The sequence below is a fragment of the Panthera tigris genome, chromosome A3 (genome assembly GCF_018350195.1).
Source record: "Panthera tigris isolate Pti1 chromosome A3, P.tigris_Pti1_mat1.1, whole genome shotgun sequence".
Taxonomy (NCBI): domain Eukaryota; kingdom Metazoa; phylum Chordata; class Mammalia; order Carnivora; family Felidae; genus Panthera; species Panthera tigris.
In genome coordinates, this window is record NC_056662.1 from 101,433,998 (window position 1) to 101,452,571 (window position 18,574).

General features: G+C 55.9%; 1 protein-coding gene across 6 annotated transcripts in view; it reads right to left on the reverse strand.

Annotated features, from left to right (window-relative positions):
* Positions 1 to 18,574, reverse strand: part of PSD4 (pleckstrin and Sec7 domain containing 4) — a 35,235-nt gene that overhangs the window by 7,697 nt on the left and 8,964 nt on the right. For 3 of the 6 annotated variants that reach the window (XM_042981957.1, XM_042981958.1, XM_042981960.1), the window contains 8 exons: positions 6,756 to 7,833; positions 5,536 to 5,640; positions 5,173 to 5,251; positions 4,280 to 4,664; positions 1,189 to 1,365; positions 688 to 768; positions 428 to 540; positions 128 to 186 (listed from right to left, as the gene is read on the reverse strand). In XM_042981957.1, the coding sequence (XP_042837891.1) occupies positions 128 to 186; positions 428 to 540; positions 688 to 768; positions 1,189 to 1,365; positions 4,280 to 4,664; positions 5,173 to 5,251; positions 5,536 to 5,640; positions 6,756 to 7,724 (1,968 nt within the window). In that variant the 5' untranslated portion in view covers positions 7,725 to 7,833. The other 3 variants (XM_042981962.1, XM_042981956.1, XM_042981961.1) reach the window with 2 other exon arrangements.

The window sequence follows — 18,574 nt, forward strand, 5'->3', positions numbered from 1 at the left end:
AACCCCCCAGGCGGACACTCTGGAACCTTCTCCAGTTCTCCAGACCTACCTCCCCCGGGGCCCTTCCATGACTCCACCCCGGGCCTCTGGCCTCAACCCCCCTCTTCCTGCACCCCCGCCCTCTCACCTGTCCATGCAGGTCCGTGTTAAGGAGCATGATGGCACAGGTCAAGGTGTGTACAGAATCTGCTCCAGAGGGAGGTGAGTGCAGAGAAAGCTCATTGGAACCGGGACTCCCGCGTTTCCACCTGCCCGTGCTGGGTGGGGTGACCCCCAAATGCTTCTCTGGTTCTCCACAGTCCCCCAGACACTCCCACCAGCAGCTACCCAGTGAGCTCCTGAGTGGACCAGGGGACACTTCCATGCAACCCCCTCCCAGGCACCCCAGGACCCCCGTGCCCTGCCTTCAGGGCCAGCCCCTTCCTACCTGCAGAGGAGAAGACCCCAGGATTGCAGTAATGGAAGCGTTTGGAGAACTGGTAGAGGATTCGCTCCCGCTCCTGAGTCTCCCCACTGAGCACCAGGGCCTGCAGGAAGACCCTGGAAGGAGGGCCAGAGTCCAGGATGGAGCCCAGGCTGGGGCAGCCAGCAGGCGCCAGAGCCGGGGGGCGATCAAGATTCCAGCCCTCGCCAGTGCCGCCACCTCCCAGCCATCCCTCCACCCCAGAGAGGGCCCGGGGGTCTTACCGGAGGGCGCGGTCCAGGCTCTGGCCTCCAAACTGGAAGAAGGACAAGTACTCCTCAGCCACAGCCCTGCTGAAGTCATTGCTGTGGACAGGAAATGGGCATGAAGCCTGCACTGGGGGTCGGGGCCCCAGGGCCTGCACACGTCCCAAGAGGACGAGGGGGCAAGGGGGAAGCAGGGCTCTGGTCTGCCACTGGCACCATCCAACATCGAGTGGGGAGGACACGAGGAGTTGGGTAGGGGAGACAAGGGGGCCGGTCCACTGGCTCTAAGCAGGGCTCAAGAGTATGGACAAGCGGTGACACGCGTGATGAAGAGGAAGAGGCAGGCAGGGCAAGGGGATGGGGGGAGGCATGGATTGGGACAGGAATGACGGGATGAAGGTCAGCAGTGGGGCAGCAGGGACACAGGGACAGGAGGGGCGACCGGCGGATGGAGTCTACCAACCACTCCTCCCTCCCCTGACTTGGCCTCCAGCCTTGCTCAGGCTCAAAGCCCCTTACTTCTTCTGTAGGTAGGCAGCCACTTCAGACTTCCGGAAGCCTTCCAGGTGATAGAGGCGAGAGGCCAAGTTCCAGGCCACCTTGTCGGTCCTGACACCATTCGCCAGCTTGTCTCCAGCCTGTGGCCTTTGGCCTTCCTCTGGGGACTGTGCTTGGGGCATGGGGCTCTCAGGAAGCCTGCAAAAGTCCAACAGTGTGCTCAGACTACCACGGGGGCTGGACAGGAAGGCGTATGGGGCAAGTGTCCCTACAGGTCAGTCCTGGAAGGGATATTCAGAGTCCCTGCCCAGAGCTCATCAGGCGAGCTAGAGCTCCAGGGCCTTGAGCGGTGGGGGCCGAGGGAAGCTGGACCAGGGCCTCACCGGGGAAAGAGGCAGCGTCACAGCCTGCCTGGCCTGGCCTGGCCTGGGCACCAGGAGAATCCAGCCTGCAAGGGCTGGAGCCAAGCTTAGCACCCGGCACTTTCTCGGGCAAACCACCAGGATGTTCTGAGCCTAGTTCATCTGAGGTGGCAGGTGTCCCCTTTGAAGACATCAGTGGTATTTAATCCATCCCCAGGAGGGATGGCATTTGTCTCTCCAAACCCCACCAGCCACTCATCTCCCTCACCTGTCCTGCCCTGCCCGTGTCACCTCCGTGCCCTCTTCCCCCTGCCAGCCCCAGCCCCAGGCTTCACTCCTAGAGCTGGAGCCACGGAAGGTGCAAGGAGGAGGGAAGCACAGGAAGCCAGCCCGGCTTCAGGCACAGCTACAGCTCGGGAGTCAAAGAGGCGGCTTCCGACCTCTCCCTTCTCACACTGGCAGTCCTGCGATAAAGGAAGCCGTCACCACAGGAGCCCAGATGGTGAGCTTACAGGGGCCCAGGCAACCCCGACAGACTCAGGGAACACTCAGAGCCTGGCAGCTAGAACCCTGGAAGTCACCGAGCCCAGCCTCTCCCTGACTCCTCAGGTTCCCTGCAGTATGACAACCGGGGAGGGGAGGGGGGGGCGAGTATCTCGTGATATGCCCACTCATTATCCACGTGACCACGGTTAGGGGGCTGTACGGGTAAGCAAAACTCATCAGAACGTGAAAATGTTCACTGATCAGCCGGCCACTTATAAAATTAGGCTGCACTCGACAGCACTCTCTCCTTAACACAAACGTCCATCTCTGGCTGCCCACCCCCCTTCCCGGGGCATGTCTTTGCTGCTCATTCCTCACTGCTTCCTGAGGCTTCTAACGCACCCAGCAAGGCGGGGCCAGCATAACAGAGACCCACTGAAAAGTGAAATTACAAATCTCGCCAAAAAAACGTTTAATTTCATGAAGTCCGTGTAAGTGATGCCAGAAGGTTCCAGGAATCACATGGAAAGCCACTGACAAACAAGGAACTGGAGGATTTAGTCCACTGGACAACTGAAGAGAAGAAAAATAATGACACATTTGTCACATCTAAACAGAACTATGTGAATACCCAGCTGAGCAAGCCCTAAAATACGTTTATAGGAACGACCTAGTCGATTAGCGTTGTTACAATGGGGAGTTACTTTGGGGGTAGAAAAAATAAGGCAAATATGAACTGTCACAGGATTGACATGGGGCAATGCATCCTGCTTGCACTTAAATTGGACACTTTAAATGGGTGAATTGTATGGTATGTGAATTCTTTCTCAAAAAAGCTATTATTAAAATAAATTAATTGAGGGGCGTGCTAGGTGGTTCAGTCGGTTAAGTGTCTGACTTCGGCTCAGGTCATGATCTCACAGTTCCTGAGTTCGAGCCCCGCCTCCAGCTCTGTGCTGACAGCTCAGAGCCTGGAGCCTGCTTCAGATTCTGTGTCTCCCTCTCTCTCTGCTCCTCCCCTACTCACACTCTTGTCGCTCTCTCTCAAAAATACACATTAAAACAAATGAATTGAAATGAAATGAAAAGTAAAATAAAATATAATAAAAATAACCTCTGTGACCTCACTGTGACAGGCCCAAAGGAGACATCTTGTGGGGCCAGCAGACTCAGGCCAGGAACATTAATCCTATATTGTGCTAAAAATAAGATTAAACTTATTTATTTATGTAATATTTAACATCATAGCAAGCAAAGCCCCGATCAAGCCTTTGTTTCATTATTTACTATGAAAGTATGCTTCTCATTTTAAGCAGATTTACTTACTTTTATTTTGGGTTGAATTGACTGGAGTTTTGGTATGACAAGCCCTGTCTTCTCAGATTCTGAGAGACTCCCCTGATTACCTAGCCTCCAAACACCTCCAGAGACTCCAGAGTGGAGTTTTCCAGATGCATGAGGAAGATGCTTTGGTTTCTGGCGCTGCCTGAGGCTCAGTCCCCATCATCCAGTAACACTGAGCTAGGAGTGGGGCCAAACTTCCAGTTGGTGCGACCAGAACTGTCACCAGTGTCTCCTGGTCTCTTCAGTATGTCCCTACTCAGCCAGCCAGAGAACAAAACCTCTTTCCTGGGTGGAGACCCCAGGTGCTGACAGTCCTCATGCGGCCTCCCGGGGCAGGCAGACATCTAGGCTGGCTTCCCACGTGTCCTGTTCCTGCCTCCGGCCACAGTTTTGGGGCTATTCAATCCTGCCATGGGCCCCAACATCCACCCCCTTGATTCCAGTCAAACTTCCCCTTGGTGTTCCGGCTTCCCCTGAGATCTTAGCCAGCACCCCGGACCTAGGCTCATGGATGGATTTCTCCTAGACATCTCAAATTCAAAGCGGTGTGTAATTCCCACATCACAAGCTCTGACCTTCACACTCCCCAGCCCTGCCTAGCACGACTCCTATTTTTCTGGGCACATGGCCCCGGTCAGGTTCCCCGAACACTTCCCCTTCCTCCTCTCCCAGTGCCCAGACTCTCAGGGCATTGCCTCAGCACACACAAATCCCACCCCACGTGTGTAACTGTCTGCTTCTTGGTTTCTCGTGCTTTCAAACCCTTCAGTATTTCCCAAAGCTTCTGGCACCCAGTCCTATACTCCTGGCTTAATAGATATTAGTGTGTTAAATCCCACTGTGCATTTCTCACGCTCTGTCCAGACCAGGGCATTCCTAAATGTATCCACAATTAGAGAGCTGGTTAGTCTAACACTTACCCTTCTGTAGAAGTCAAGTGAGGCCCAGGCTGGACGACGGCTCCAGCCTCTGGAGTCCTGGCTGGGCCTTCACTCTTTACTTCCGTCCCTGGGTTTGGAGCGTCTCTGGCCTCCTCTTTCTCCAGGAAACTTGGCTTTGCCCCATCTGTCTCCAGGAGTGAAGGGCGTGAAGCATCTAGTGTCCACTCGGGAAAACTGCTGCCCTGGTGGGGGCCCCAGAGCCGCGGGCTGCCTTCCTGGGAGGACACAGGGCTGGGCCTGGGGCCAGGGCCTCTGCTCTCAGACTCAGGGCTGCTAGGTTCCGGTGAAGACGCTGGGCTCCCTGGGGAGCCAGGAGCCAAGGTGCAGGGAGCAGATCCCTGGGGACACTCAGCATCACTGTCACCTGAGGAAGAGCATTGGAGTGAAGCTGACACGGGGCGAGAGGCAGACTGAGGGCAAAGGCGTGCGGCAGAGCCAGGAAAACAGCCTGGGAAGCCACCTCCACGAGCTCCCTCCCTGGGGCTCCTCCCCTGGAGCTGGGCAGCACGTTCTGTCCCTCCTTCGGGCAGTGACCTCCCACATGCAGAGGCAGTGGCCAGAGAGCTCCCAGGAGACTCCAGTCCCGAGGCAACCTGGGGTTCAGGACTTCCTAAACGACTAGGACCCGGGCATCAGAAACGCTGGGTCTTTTGTCCATTTCTTCATTTATTTTATGAAATGAGCATTTTCAAACCCATGGTCCTGATGAAGTCACAGAGGCAGAAGCAGGATTAAACCCCAAGTCTGTCTGGCTCCAAGAAAATATAATGAGACTTCTCAATGACACCTGTGAATCCAAGGATGATCTCTGTCCCCACCTGGATCCAAAGCCTCCCATCACCCAATTTCCCAGAGCCCATAATAGGTCTCACCTCTGTCCTGGGAGAGAAGAGGCCCCCGGGGCCAGGAAGGACCCTCTTCTGTCTGCCAGCCTTCAGGGCTGGGCAGGGCCTGTTGAGAGAGGCACAGGATCTCCATGAGCCCTGGAGGCACTGAGGGGAAGGTGGGGAAGGGAGAATAACTTGAGTAAACAGGGCCCCTCCCTCCCTGCTGTCTTCCCACCCAGACAACATGGCCCCAGTCCAGTCTAGTCTGGGTCCTCAGTTCAGAAGAGGAATCCTGGATGGGAAAAGACCCACATCCCAGAAGTGCTGGTGCCGGGCCCTAGTATCACAGGGCTCGTGTTCCTCCATACGGATGGGGCAGGGGAGGCCAAGAGAGGGGAAATGACTTGCCCAAGGTAATGAAGGATGTATGGCGGGGCTAGGTCCTGCGTCCCAGGCTTTATCCACACAGGATGCTGCAGACGCGGTGGGGTCACAGCTGTTTCCCAGAGAAGTCTTAGAAAAGAGAGGCGAGAGGTTTGACCTGAGGGAAACTGTTCTTAGGGCCTTTAACACACCCTACAAGGCCTCCGGGGCCTCCCATCCAGGCTCACTGACTTCTTGCCTTCTCTGCCCCCAGCCTCCTCCCTCCATGGGCTGCAGCACTGGCCCCAGGACAGGCTGGATTCTAGGGAGAGTGGCAGCACCCAGGCACTGGGATGAGAGCAAGTGCCACTTGCTGTGAGGATGGGGCTCCCAGGCTTCCCTCTGAGGACCCCAAGGGCGCTAGAGCAACAAGGGTCACGTACAGAGCCATAACGGCCCACACTGGGCACCCCCAGCCTTCGGGTGAGGGGACTCCAACAGTCCCCAGCAGCATCTCAGATCTTGGGGTCAGGTGAGAGAGCCGTTCGGGTTAATGGCTCTTCTGCATTGTTCTTTGCAAACAGAGATTAGAAAGTTACAGCCCTGCTCTGCCATCTTGACTTTCCTTATCTCTTAAGCAGAGGTCTCCCTGGGAAAACTGCTCCCTGCTGTCTCACATCACTTGTCCCTGTAACTTGTCCTAGTTGATCTCAAGGACCTCTGCCATTGTCGCAGGGGCCTGATCTATCAACACGGGGGTGGGGGGGGTTGGGGTGTTGAAAGATGGTGAACTAAAAGTAACTAAATGCTAAAATCTCTCAAGAAAAGAGAGGACAAGACTCCTAAAACAGACATCTCCCGGCCAGGGGCAGAGGTCATCTTGCAGGCTGAGCCCTGCCCTGTTACAGCTGGGAAGGTCTTGGAGGTGGGAGGGGTGGAGACGAAGAATGGCCTGGAACACACTGCAATTGGAGGAGCTGTTTGTTCTCCAAATGTGTCCAGACACAGCCCCCTGAAGCTGGTGAGATGGAGACATTTGTGCATTTAATTGCCATCGTGTTCTGTTGACATCATAGCGTTCATAAAACGAACGAAGGACTCCTAATTCTGAAGGCCACCCCGGACCTGCTTTTCAGCTATATTACTTCAGCATTCCAAAAGGCCTAGCATCTGAAGAGTGTTCTGGGCCCCGTGACCACAGAGAAAGGCCTTTCCTTCCGGGTCCCCATGCACAGCCTTGGGTCGGTCCCCAGGGCTCGGCTTACCTCACTCTCCCCGCAGCCAGAAGGTGCTTCAGGGGTCCCCTCGGTGGTGTCAGCCACGGCCCACGAGAAGAAGTGAGGTTTGTAGATGGGCACAGGGAATGGAGGTGTGGTGTGTCCGCTGCAATCAGCCGTGCCAACCCCCAGATCCGGCTCACTGCCCAGCTCCCACGGCACTCCGCCTCCTGGGAGCGGGGGCTCCAGGGTCTGGGGATACTGCGGCCCGGGTTTCCCATCTGTGTGAGAGTCTGAGAACCCCCAGGAAAAGCCAGCTCCAGAAGCACTGGTGTCCGAGCAAGGGCTCTCCAAAAAGAGGGGGTTGTCGAAGAAGACGCTCTCCTCCTCGGCACCCCACTCCGGGGAAGAGTCCGGCCTTTCCTCCCTCGGCCACACGGGCTTCGGATTCTCCCCCTCAGGCCCGCCGCTGTCTCTCCCAGAGGCCTCCTCCGTGGGCAAGCTGGGGTGGAGGCCCGAGCCCCGGGGGCCTGCGGGGCTGGAGGGGAAGGCGGGGAGCTCCACAGGGGCCGTGGGGATGCAGCACCTCAGCTCAGCCCTGAGCCCTTCTGTCTTCTCCAACTCCTCCTCCAGGTCCAGGACGCACATCTGGGCCTGCAGGATGCCCGCCCAGAACATCACCTGGGTGGACGTGCTCTGGCTCTGCCTGGGGCTCCCCAGAGGATGGCTGCTCCTGGGTGACCCGGGGGGTGCGGCCTTGTGCCTGGGCCCACCCTGGGAAGAGCCGCTCCCCAGGTGCACAGGCTCTGCGCCGGAGGCCCCGGGAGGAGCATCTGGCTTCGTGGGATCTGGAGGCTCAGAGGACCAGGTCTGTTCCGCACAAGGTTCGGGAGGGTCGGGATGGCCGCACGTCTCCCTCAGGTCTGCTCCTAGGCACGGCCGCAGGTCGTCTCCCAAGGAGAGGCTGAGAAACTCCATGGGTTTGGGGTGTTCAGAGAGGCTGTCGTCACCCATCATCCGGAGCTCAAGCTGCTCAGGAGGCCCCAGAAATGTCCGCCTTCACAATCCCATCGTGTGGATGAGGGGGAGCGCTGGCCTGGGGTGCCGCTGGGAACCCACATCTACCCTGTAAGCGCCCAGAGCAAATGCAGGTTAGCAAAGGCTGTGAGCCCCTGGAGACACACGTCTAGTGTATTAGATGTGTCTGGAGTGCCTGCCGCATCCATGCTCCCGACTAAGGGATGCTGCCAGCCACAGCCCCGCCGGCGGGGTGAGGAGGGCACCGTCGACCGCCCCCCCCCCCCAGTCTCAACTGCTCGCTCCAAGACCCCCGTCTGTCGGCTGAAGGTGGCCCAGGGGCTTAGCTGGAAAAGATAAACTGGACAAACCAGATGATTTACTTGGGAATTGGGATTGGAGAACCAAGGGACTCAAGTGGTTGGCAAGAACCAAAGGTGGACGTGCCTCAAAACGGCACGCAAGCCACAGAAGCCAAAAACACACGTAAACCAAAGCGTGTGGGAGCCAAACAGACAACACTAGAGGCGGGGAGACCTGGGGGGGGAAGCAGGCACCCAGGAGAGAAAGGTGCAGGCTGCCTTATTTCTGCCTCCCTGGGCTCCTGTCTTTGGGGCCTCATCCTTCGCTAGGCCAGGAGGCTGCTTCTCACTTCCACCGTGCAGGTGGAGGCCAGAGGGGGCGCTGGGCTAGAGCCAGCCTGGGCTCCTGACGGGAGGACCCGCAGCCCACGGGCCTACCTAGCTGCGTGGGGAGGAGAGAGGTACAGGGCCGTGACCACCAAGGGCTGCACCACATCCGCTCAGACCTGCCCGGTGCATCGGCCACACTCGCACCAGTTGGGTGCAGCTGAGGGATGCCCAAGGGTACTTTCCAGAAGCGTGCGTCTCCATGCTCTGCATGTGGACAAGCTACGTGGCTCTCTGGGTGGCCCTGCTTCTTCAGAACAAGTGGCTGGTTTTGATCCTGTGGACGCTATGAAACTCATAACCTGTTCCGCTCTTGGTACTGGCTCTCAGGAAGTACGGGGTCAAGTGCACAGGCCCTTGGAGCACAGATTTCCAGTACTGAACCCATCCCCAGCTTCATCCCACCTTTTCTTGTTCTCTCTTTGGCTCACTTTCCTCACTCGCGTGTTTCTATCGTGAAGTCTTGTGTGTGCTTGTGTGCTGTATTAAACTATTTTGGGGAACAAAGGTACAAATAAACACACACCTGCCCCTGACTTGTAACCACGTGTTGCCTACGTTACAGCCTGCCATCAGACGCTCAATAAATGGGAACCCCCAGAGCTGGAAAACCAGGGTCAGGTGGGAGTCCTCTTGTTTAAACCTATTGCTTTAAGGTCACCTAGAAACACAGCTTGGCACCGTGCCCTCTTTTGGGAGGGTACCTAACAGAAATGACACAGGACCACCATGAATTTCAGTTTCTTGTTCCTCTTAAGAGCATTCTCCTAAAAGTCCCTCAAAAACAGAATCCTCTTCTGGACTTTTACCTCTCTGCCCCAACCGCCACATCCCTCACTCAGAGCAAGAATCTGTCATTGCTGAACTAGGGCCTCATGATCCTGAAGTTGTGGCCCCTGGGAAAGGCCCCCAGTCCCGCCTTCGAGGCCACCAAGTTCTGGCGGTGACTGTGCAGACTACCTTTCCCCCAAAATGGGGCTGTTTCTTATTTTTAATCTTGTATTCAATGCTCTGAATCAAACTGATGTGCACTGGTCTCCCCCTTGATCTTCTATGGGTCTCTTAGCTCGGCCTTGGGTCCTTCTTGGTTCTTTGCCTCCACCCCACACCCCTCCCCCCAACCAGCCCCAGTTATAGGCTGAGGACTCAGATGCTTTGCTCCCTAAATCCTCGGCCGGCCCCAAAGGAGATATCTGACTACCTTGCTCCCCCTAGGTGGCTGTCCATTTTCTACTCTCCGTCCTCTCTGAGTAAGAGACCTGCCATAGTCCTATTTCCAAGGGAGAAGGAGGAGTGAACCTCACAACCCATTGTCTATACTTGGACAACCTGCCAGATCCAAACCTCCCTCCCCAGGCCTGTGTGAAGAATGATCAAGTATGAGTGAGGAGGTGAGATCCCACCACTGCAGCCCACAGGGCACAGGGAACATCGGGCAGAAAGTTCCATTTAGGGCAGAGGTGGAAAGAAGCACCCAGTTTACAGTTCACTTCCCCGACCCCGCGGCCGACCTCCCCTGACCTTCCCTCCCTGCCAGGACCTGGTCTATTTGTGCTTAGCTGGCTCCCCTCCCCACACCTCTGCTCCAGTCCTCACTCCTCCACACATTGTATGTGAACACGTGCCAGCCTCAAGAGCATGGCCCTGTGGGCATGAGAGTATTTTGCCTGGATGACATCAACTCTCCTACTCCCATTAGTGAACTCACTTGATAAGAAACGTTCAAATGTCAATAACTGGACTGGGAAATGCTGGCAGCAGCCAGTGGAAAGGACATCCCCCATGCTCCTCTTGGCAAATATGTACAGAATTCTATATAAATATGTATATGAATTAAGGAGCCATACAGGTAAACGTTCATGACTCTGCTAGACGTAAATGATCATTGGATTTGCCTTCCCAGAAGAAACCAGACATTCCTCAATGGGTTTGAGGGGGGAAAGAAAAATCAGAAAAGCTGTAGCAGCTTTCCAGAGACCAAAGACAGAAGAGAGCAGATTTCTGGGGCCTGAGGGAGGTGGGGTGGAGACTGGGAAATGGAGGGAGGAAACAGACAGACTGAGAGATCAAGCATTTGATGGGGGAAGAGGTATGCACTTTGACTAGGCCATGACTCTGAATCAATTAAATTCACCCTGGTTACACCCCACCCCTCACTCTCTATTTCAGAACATTTACCCCACTGTGTGATGGCGGGTGGTTTACTCACATGGTTCTCATCTGCCTCCCGTTCCCAGAATGTAAGCACCTAGAAGTCAGGTTCTTTGTGATTCTGTTCACCTGTCTCAGTATGGAAATGCTGAAGGACAGAATCCTGCTAGTGTGTGTGTTATGCCCACTCCCAACTACAAAGTTCAGGGAGGAGGGCATGTCCTTATACTTTGGTTCAAGTGGATTAGTTAAAGGTTAGTGTTGACTCAAGAAGTTCAGGACCACCTGTGGGACACCTGGGGTTACAGAGTCCAGTGGGAGGTGTTCCCAGTTCTAGGCTGGCAGTTCCAAATGGGCGGCATGCAACTTCATGGTAGAGTTGCCACATTTAGCAAATAAGCATACAGGATGCTCGATATTTGGGACATACTTATACTAAAAATTTACTCTCTAAAAATTCAAATTAACTGGGCATTCTGTATTTTATCTGGCAACCCAACCTCATGGGGGAGGCAAAAAGAACGTACCAAGCCCTTGCAAGGTGCCAGTTATCCAGTTTGGTGCTTTACAGGCTCATCTGTCTTGCCAGCCACCCCAAGAATAAGACAAATGGTAACATTTCCCCACTACTTATAAGGCTGAGTGAAGGCTCAGTGTCAGAAATATGCCCAGGTAACTCAGCTGGTAAGTGGGGGAACTGGGGTCCGATCCCAGGTCTGTGGCTCTCTTAAGTATCATTCTCTCTTCCCACCCATAAATCTTTTTTTTTTTAAGTTTTTTAATTTTAATTTTATTTTGAGAGAGAGAGAGAGAGCAAGCAGGGGAGGGGCACAGAGGGAGGGAGACAGAATCCCTAGCAGGTTCCACATTGCCAGCACAGAGCCTGATGTGGGGCTTGAACTCACAAACCGGGAGACCATGACCTGAGCCAAAGTCAAGAGTCAGATGCTTAACCGATTGAGCCACCCAGGCGCCCTATCTACCCACCCATAAATCTATTTCCCTTGGGTCTTCATGAATTGAATGAAGTATGAATTACTTGTGAAGCAGAGTCTCTTGAATTCATCTGTTTTCCCACTGTTTGGTGCAGTACCTGCTTGACTCAGAAGTGGTACTCCAGAAATGTTTGTGGAAATGAGAGGAAAGATGGATGGATGGATGGGATGGATGGATGATGGATGGATAAATGAAAGATGGATGGATGGATGGATGGATGGATGGATGGATGGATGATGGATAGATGATGGATGGATGATGGATGGATGATGGATGGATGGATGGATGGATGGATGGATGGAAGGGAGGAACAGATGGATGATGGATGGATAGATGATGGATAGATGGATGGATGGGTGGATGGATGGACAGATGGGATGGATGGATGGATGGATGATGGATGGATGGATGGATGGATGGATGAGTGGGTGGGAGGGACAGATCCTCAGAAAGCCCCTCCTCAACAACCTTACCAAAGGACTGGAGACACTGAGGCTTGGAGGATATGTAGCATGGCTTTGACCTCACAACTTCCTTCTGTCCATGAACCAATCATATCTTCCCTTCTCCCAGGAAGCCCAGTGCCCTGGGGCAGAGCTTTCCCAGAGGTAGGGTCCTGGCTTGCAGGCAGCAAGTCAACAGAGAGGACCCGAGGAAGACATGTTTAAGCACCTTGTTGGTACTCCACCTGTGCAAGCCACGTCACTGAGAGTTTAAGAAGGTCCTTCTTCCCCTGACCCCTTTCTTCCTTTCTCTTTCTCTTTCTCTTCCCCTTCTCCTCCCTCTCTTTCTCTCCTCCTTTTTTTGAACTGCTCCTCCCTGAATGAAGGGGTAGGATGACCTCAGGGGTGAGGTCACTTCCCATGGCCATCAAGGAGTCCTGCCAATCACCTGGGTGAGGGCAGCCTGACATGGCAAGGGTCAAGAATGGAGCAAGGGCCTGTTTCCCGGGGGTAGGATAGCACCTCTTAGGCAGAGGTGGGCCAGGAACTGGGGAGCAGAGTCCAGGGCTCCTGCACCTAGAAATTTCTTATTTTACTTTTTATTTTATTTTATTTTTCAGCCCTGGTGTTTAGTGAAATCTCTTCTGAGATCGCTCATCTCAGGTATGCTAACCAGAACCAAGGAGGGTGAAAGCCTCTGGTGCTTCCTAAGGTGGGTTTTGTTACCTCCAAAATGAAGCGGCCCTTCGATGGCTTGGGACATTTAAAGCTCAGTTCTGGTGGAATGGCTCTATAGAATCCAACAAAATGCTTTGAGCTCCAGGAGACAGTGAGAGGAAGGAACAGGAGGGGGCTGGGGCAGAGGGAAGAGGGGTGGTGCCCCCTCTCTCCTGTATGGAGAGCCCTGCAGAGGCTAAGCTGGGTCTGGCTGATGGGCGTGTGGGACACAGACACTGATCGCTAGGAAATCAAGGGGGCATGAGTCCCTCCACCCCTGCCTGACCTCGCCCTGGGCTTCAGTGCAACTTTGCCTTGATCTTGGGGGCAAGAAGGAGACCAGTTGGTACCTGGATTGTACTTTTTGAGAGCTGGGCTTGTTTTTCACCCCCTGCTTGGGCACACAGCCTGTACCCTGAAGTGCAGGGCGGCCGCAGAGGGCTGGGGGAGAGCCTGCCCTGAGGGGACAGGTGGAAGCCTTGAAGGTCCGCACCCCTCCCCGGCTGCGTCCAGAGGCTCACAGACTAGACTCAAGCCCTAACTATGACCAAAGAGCTGCATGACTCTGGTCAAGAAACTTCACCTGGTTCCTTAGCTATAAAACAAGGAAATAAGATAGAATAAAGCTACTCTATAGATTTGTGATACAGCCGGACGGGTCTGAAAGTTGCTGCTGGCCTGGCCCCCGGTAGGTGCTCGGAAATAGCATGTCTCGCTCAGTTGACCTTTGCTGCTTTGCCGGCCTTTTAGAGAAGCCAAAACAAACGAGCACACAGACAACCCTCCCAGTGGGCTCCCTCAGCTCTCAGCTCCTCCCGGAGTAGGCCCTGAACCTTCTATCTGGGTTATATGTCTCCGTCTCTCACTCCCTTTAAGCTTCCAGACTCAGCACACATTCCTTCCTTTTGCCCTGGAAATTTTTCCTTCCTATGGAAAAAGCAAAGGCTCCTGGCCTCTCCAGGGATTTAGGAGGTAGCCTGTCCCCATGAAGCCCTAGGCAGGAGCCAGGTTAGGGATGCCACCCCGGAGAACAGAGGAGTAAAGGAGTTCCTTGTCTGGAGGTGCAGGATAGACGCTCCTGCCTGAACCTGGGGCCAGAGCACTGAGAGACATGACGAGGGGCAGCCCCACATCCTGCCCACACGGAAGAAGCCTTCATGCAAATGTGCAGAGAGAGAGAGAGAGAGAGAGAGAGAGAGGCTCCAGTGGTACTGAGGACCCTGTGGTGGGGTCAGCTGGGGCTCAGGCAGAGAGGGAGAACAGAGAAGAAAGACGGAATGGGTGTGCAGGGAGGGTGGGGGAGGGGCAGACAGGATGGGGTACAGAGAAACGGGGGGGGGGCAAAAATGGGAGGGGGAAGAGAGAATGGGGGTATGGAGAAGATAGGGGGCAGAGGGGTTGGGGCAGAGATGTTGGGGGACAGAGAGAATGAGAGCAGAACACCAATGTGTCTCCAGAGCAGCTGCTCCCTGAGAAGGACAAGGACCAGGAGGAGGGCTCAGGGCCAGGCCGGAGCACCCTCACCCCTTCTTGGGTCTCCCAGCAGCCCAGGTTCTAATCCCTGTGCTCAGTGCTTCCTTATCTATAGAAAGAAGCAGCTCCGGAACGTTCTAAAGCCCCAGGAGGCTGGGAAGTCAGGCCCCTTTGAGGCACATTGCTTCAAACCTGGCTAAGGCCCAACAGTCCTGAGGGGTATTTATTACCTGCTGCTGACAGGTCACTCTCCCCTGCTTTTTAGCAGAGGAGTGACACCAGCCATAGGATCTGAGGCCCTGGAAGGACCTTCCCTCCTGGAGACTCCATTCACCGCGAGGATCACAACTATGAGCAGAAGGCCTTAGAGTGTCCCCAACAGGGACGCTTCTCAGAGTAAAATGGTGGCGGCTGCACGTCAGGTCAACAGGCCTAAACCAAGGCTGCCCAGGCAAGCCAGCAACCAGGGTCCCTGGCACTAACCCAGCCTCTTTCAGGGTGGGGCCCGAAAGGCGAGGTACAGCTGGGAGCCCCCTAATGGCTGATTCTGAGCGACTGCACTCAAAGCTGTCCCAAAGCCCAGGCCCGCCTGGCTTCCTTCTCTCCAGCTTCTTCCTGGCTCACTTGGGATCTCTGACCACACAAGTCCTCCCTGGGCACCGAGCCATAGCGGTCACCAGAGGCCTGGGGAGGCCCGCAAGAGGTTCAGGAAGGAGTTTCGCTCTGCCCCTTAACTCTTCACAACGGCAGACCCCCAGCCAGGGTGAGTGGGAGCCAGAGCCAGGATCGGAGGCAGGGCCGGATTGGGAGGGGAAGGTTGAGGGAGGAGGGGGACAGAGAGAAAGGAGAGAGAAGCTGAGGGTTGACGCCCTGCCAGGCTCACAGCTGGTGCACACGCAGTGGGCCCACAGAGCCCTCCTTCCTGCCCACCTGCCCCAGCAGCTACCACAAGGGCCCGCACGGGACTGTCCACCTCCTCTGCCGCCCCCGGCTCCGTCCCAGCCGCCACCCCAAGCAGGTCTGCCCTGCTCACCTCCAGAGGACCCAGGAAAGGATAAGCGGGCCCTCCCGATGCAAGGTCCGGACACCCGTCTGTCCGTCCGTGAGTGGAGAATGTGGCTGCCGGTGCTTCCGACTTCCGCTCTCCTCACCGACACTCTCACCCTCCCACCCCGCAACCTCCCCAGGGCTCCCTAGCTGCTCTGCACCTCACACTTCCTGCCCACAAGACAGGGGCCTCCATTCCCAGGCCCACTGCCTCTGGCCCCCCTCCCCATGCCCCTGCTAGCTGGAGGCCCCCCGGCCCTCCACCAGGCCCAGAGAGAACTGTCAGTCAAGGGCCTCGGGAGAGAAAGGGGAAGGTGCTGTGCCCTGGACTGTGGACAGGCCCCACCCCCTTCCTCCCTGTGGTTCTGTCACCAGGTTCTCATCTCTACCCCAGCTGGCGGTCCCTCGCAGGGCACCCAGTGGGACACAGAGGGCCCTGGGCCCTGCAGCTTTTCTTTGCCTGTTTTTTCACAAATGATACTGCAAACTGTGTGCCGTTACTTCTCACGTAGGTAACAGGGGTGCCCGATACAAAGGCCTTGCAGTCACGAAACGCCCCCCCTCCCCCCATAGCACCCCAGCCAGCTCTTCTCACCTGCTTGAGGAAGCATCCCTATACCCGTTACAGATTGGAGGCAGGCTCAGAGAGTTTACGCCTCTGCCTAGGGTGGCACAGCTGGGAAGTCACAGAGCTAAGATTGGAACTCAGAGTGTCTGACCACGAGAACTGTCATCCGTTCCCCACTGCTGCATTCCCCACATGTACCTGCAGGACACAGGTCCCAGGTGTCCACAAGCGTGAGACAAAGGCTGGTGGGGAGCCATGGTCCCTGTACCATTCTCTTCTCCCCCTGCACAAGCTACTCCTCCCGCCTCAACAACCACCACCTCCCTGCTGAGGCTCCAAAGCCCCCGCCCCACCCGAGCCCCTCATAATTCCAAGGGCCCAGGAGATTCCACCGCATGCAAGTCCCATGAAGAGAGCACCTTCTGACCGAGGCCACCCTGGCCCACAGTTTAGAGGGCCTCACTCCAGCTCTACCCCTCTGCCATCTGTGTCCCTCCTCCACAAGGACAGGCCTACCAGGCCCTCCTCCACCATACTCAGAGCACCCAAGGAGCCTGGAATTCTTGGCTTCAGGGGCCCCCATGGCCTGTTCCTCCCATGAGGCATTGCATCACTGCTCTGTGCAGCCCTAGACTGCGGAGGACGGGGAGGGACGGGGGCGGGTGGACAGGGCTTGGACCTGTAGCAGGCTGCTCCCCCGCATGCGCCTGTGGTGCAGGGTGGGAAGAGGGAGGGGAGGCAGTCCAGGGCAGGGGTCGGAGGCTGGACGTGAGCTCTGCCGCAACAGCCACATTCGAAGGAGGCTGAGGATCCCCATTCAAACCTGGACCTCCAGGTCAGTATTAAGCTGGGAGGTAAGAGGAGAGGACACACTTCACAGAACACTTTGGCAGGCGCAGTTATAATTTTTATATATCTGAACACCTCAGACGGGGCCCTCCACTGTTCACTTCCTGGGGCTGGCAAATGTTAGGGGCAGGCTTATCTCATGAGTGCCTTGGACTCCCCGCAGTGCAAACCTGGCTCATCACCTCCCCCAAGGCGCCCCTCCTTCTGTATTTGGGATTTTACAGTGCTGTGCCCAGCTGTGTCTGCCACAAACCCAGTCACCTCAGCCTGAATGCAAACCTTCCCCCTGGGCCTCCAGCCTCACAGGGCCTCTCCGGAATGTGGCCCCGGCCAGCCAGCGCCCCTTCCTCCAGTGGTCCCAATGCGAGAAGCTGCTGACCCCTCAGGAATAAAACACACACTCTGTCCTCAGGGAGCTTCCAATCTAGTGACAGAAACAGAAAATAAACAAGTGGCCTAAGTAATCAACACATGATTGTAAGTGGTGATGGATGCCGAGGAAGGAAGGAGTGGGGAGCAAGGGGGGATGACAGCAGGGACAGCGGCAGGAGACCAGAAATGCTCATGGGGGCCATTATCCCCTGGGGAAGAAAAACCAGTCAGTCTAATTCCTTGCCTGAGACTGGAAAGTTCTCTGTGAGTTAAGGGGACGGAAAGCAAGGCAGCCAGCTGGTCACCTGGCTGAGGGGACGGTGGGAGAAGACAAGGCTGGTGTGGCAGGACCAGGTCCCACAGGGTCCCCAGTGGTCAGCCAGTGTGCATGCTAAGTGGAGAAATGACAGGCCAGGGGCACTGCCAGACTGGTTTTTAAGATCATCTGCTGTTGCATGGGCACTAGACAGTCAAGGGCTCACCGACAACAGGGAGACCACCGGGGGCTCCCGCGGTCCAGGGGAGGCAGGTCAGTGGCTTGGAGGGCACTGCCAAGTCAGGAGCAAGTTCTAGATTGCTGGCTAGAGCACCTGGATGGGTGCAAATGGCACTTCCGAAAATGGCACAATCAGGGAGATGAAGCTTTGGGGAGAAAATCCAGAGTTTGCTTTTTAAAATATCAGGTGTAAGACACCTGTGAAACTCAAGCAAGCAACTGAAACCATGCCTGGAGGGGACGGGAAGGGAGGACTGGGCTGCAGAAGTGAGCCACGTGTGAGCAGCAGGAAGGGGCCCCTCTGGGGGCTGACGGAGCTTTAACAGGGACAAGTAGGCAAAGGACAGTGAGAGGGGGCACCAAGGAGGGGACAGAAACATGAGAGTGTGTCATCACAGAAGATAAGGAAGGAGATAACTTTAGAAGGAGGAAGTGGTCAGCTATGTCAAATGCCACTAGAAGGTCTAGGACGGTAAGGCAGGAGCAAAATGACCATGAAACGTGGCCACACGGAGGTTATAGACAAGCAGGGGTTGGGGGAGCAGGGGGGTCGATGGGGGCCGAAGCCAGGTGGCCGTAAAGTGAGGACTGATTAGGAGGTGAGGACCTGGGGTGGACCTCCTGCACCCCGACTCTGGGCCTGCCCCCTGCAGTCCAGCCCCTCCGCCACCCCAGTGATCCTGGCACACACACGGTTCCCCGTGGCTGCAATGCCGCTGGTCAGGTGGGGCACCAGTGATCTGCCTCCTCTATGTGTTTATGAGTCCACACGTTCCCTGTGATGTGACCTTGTCAAGGGTAAGGACCACCCACTCACCTCCAGAGCACCCGAGGGCTACCTATCATCTCCTTCTTAATCACTTCAGGACAACGCTGCCACAGGGGATGGAATCTGCCCCTCCCTTTCCTCCCAGGGGGCTGGTGTGTGCAAGGGGCGTGCCTCTGGGGGTGTGGGACGTTCCTGCTCACAGCTATCTCCAAGAACAGACTCCCTGACTGTAGCAGCCACCAGCTCTGCTCATCTCCTTCCCAAGGCTGCCAGGCGCAAA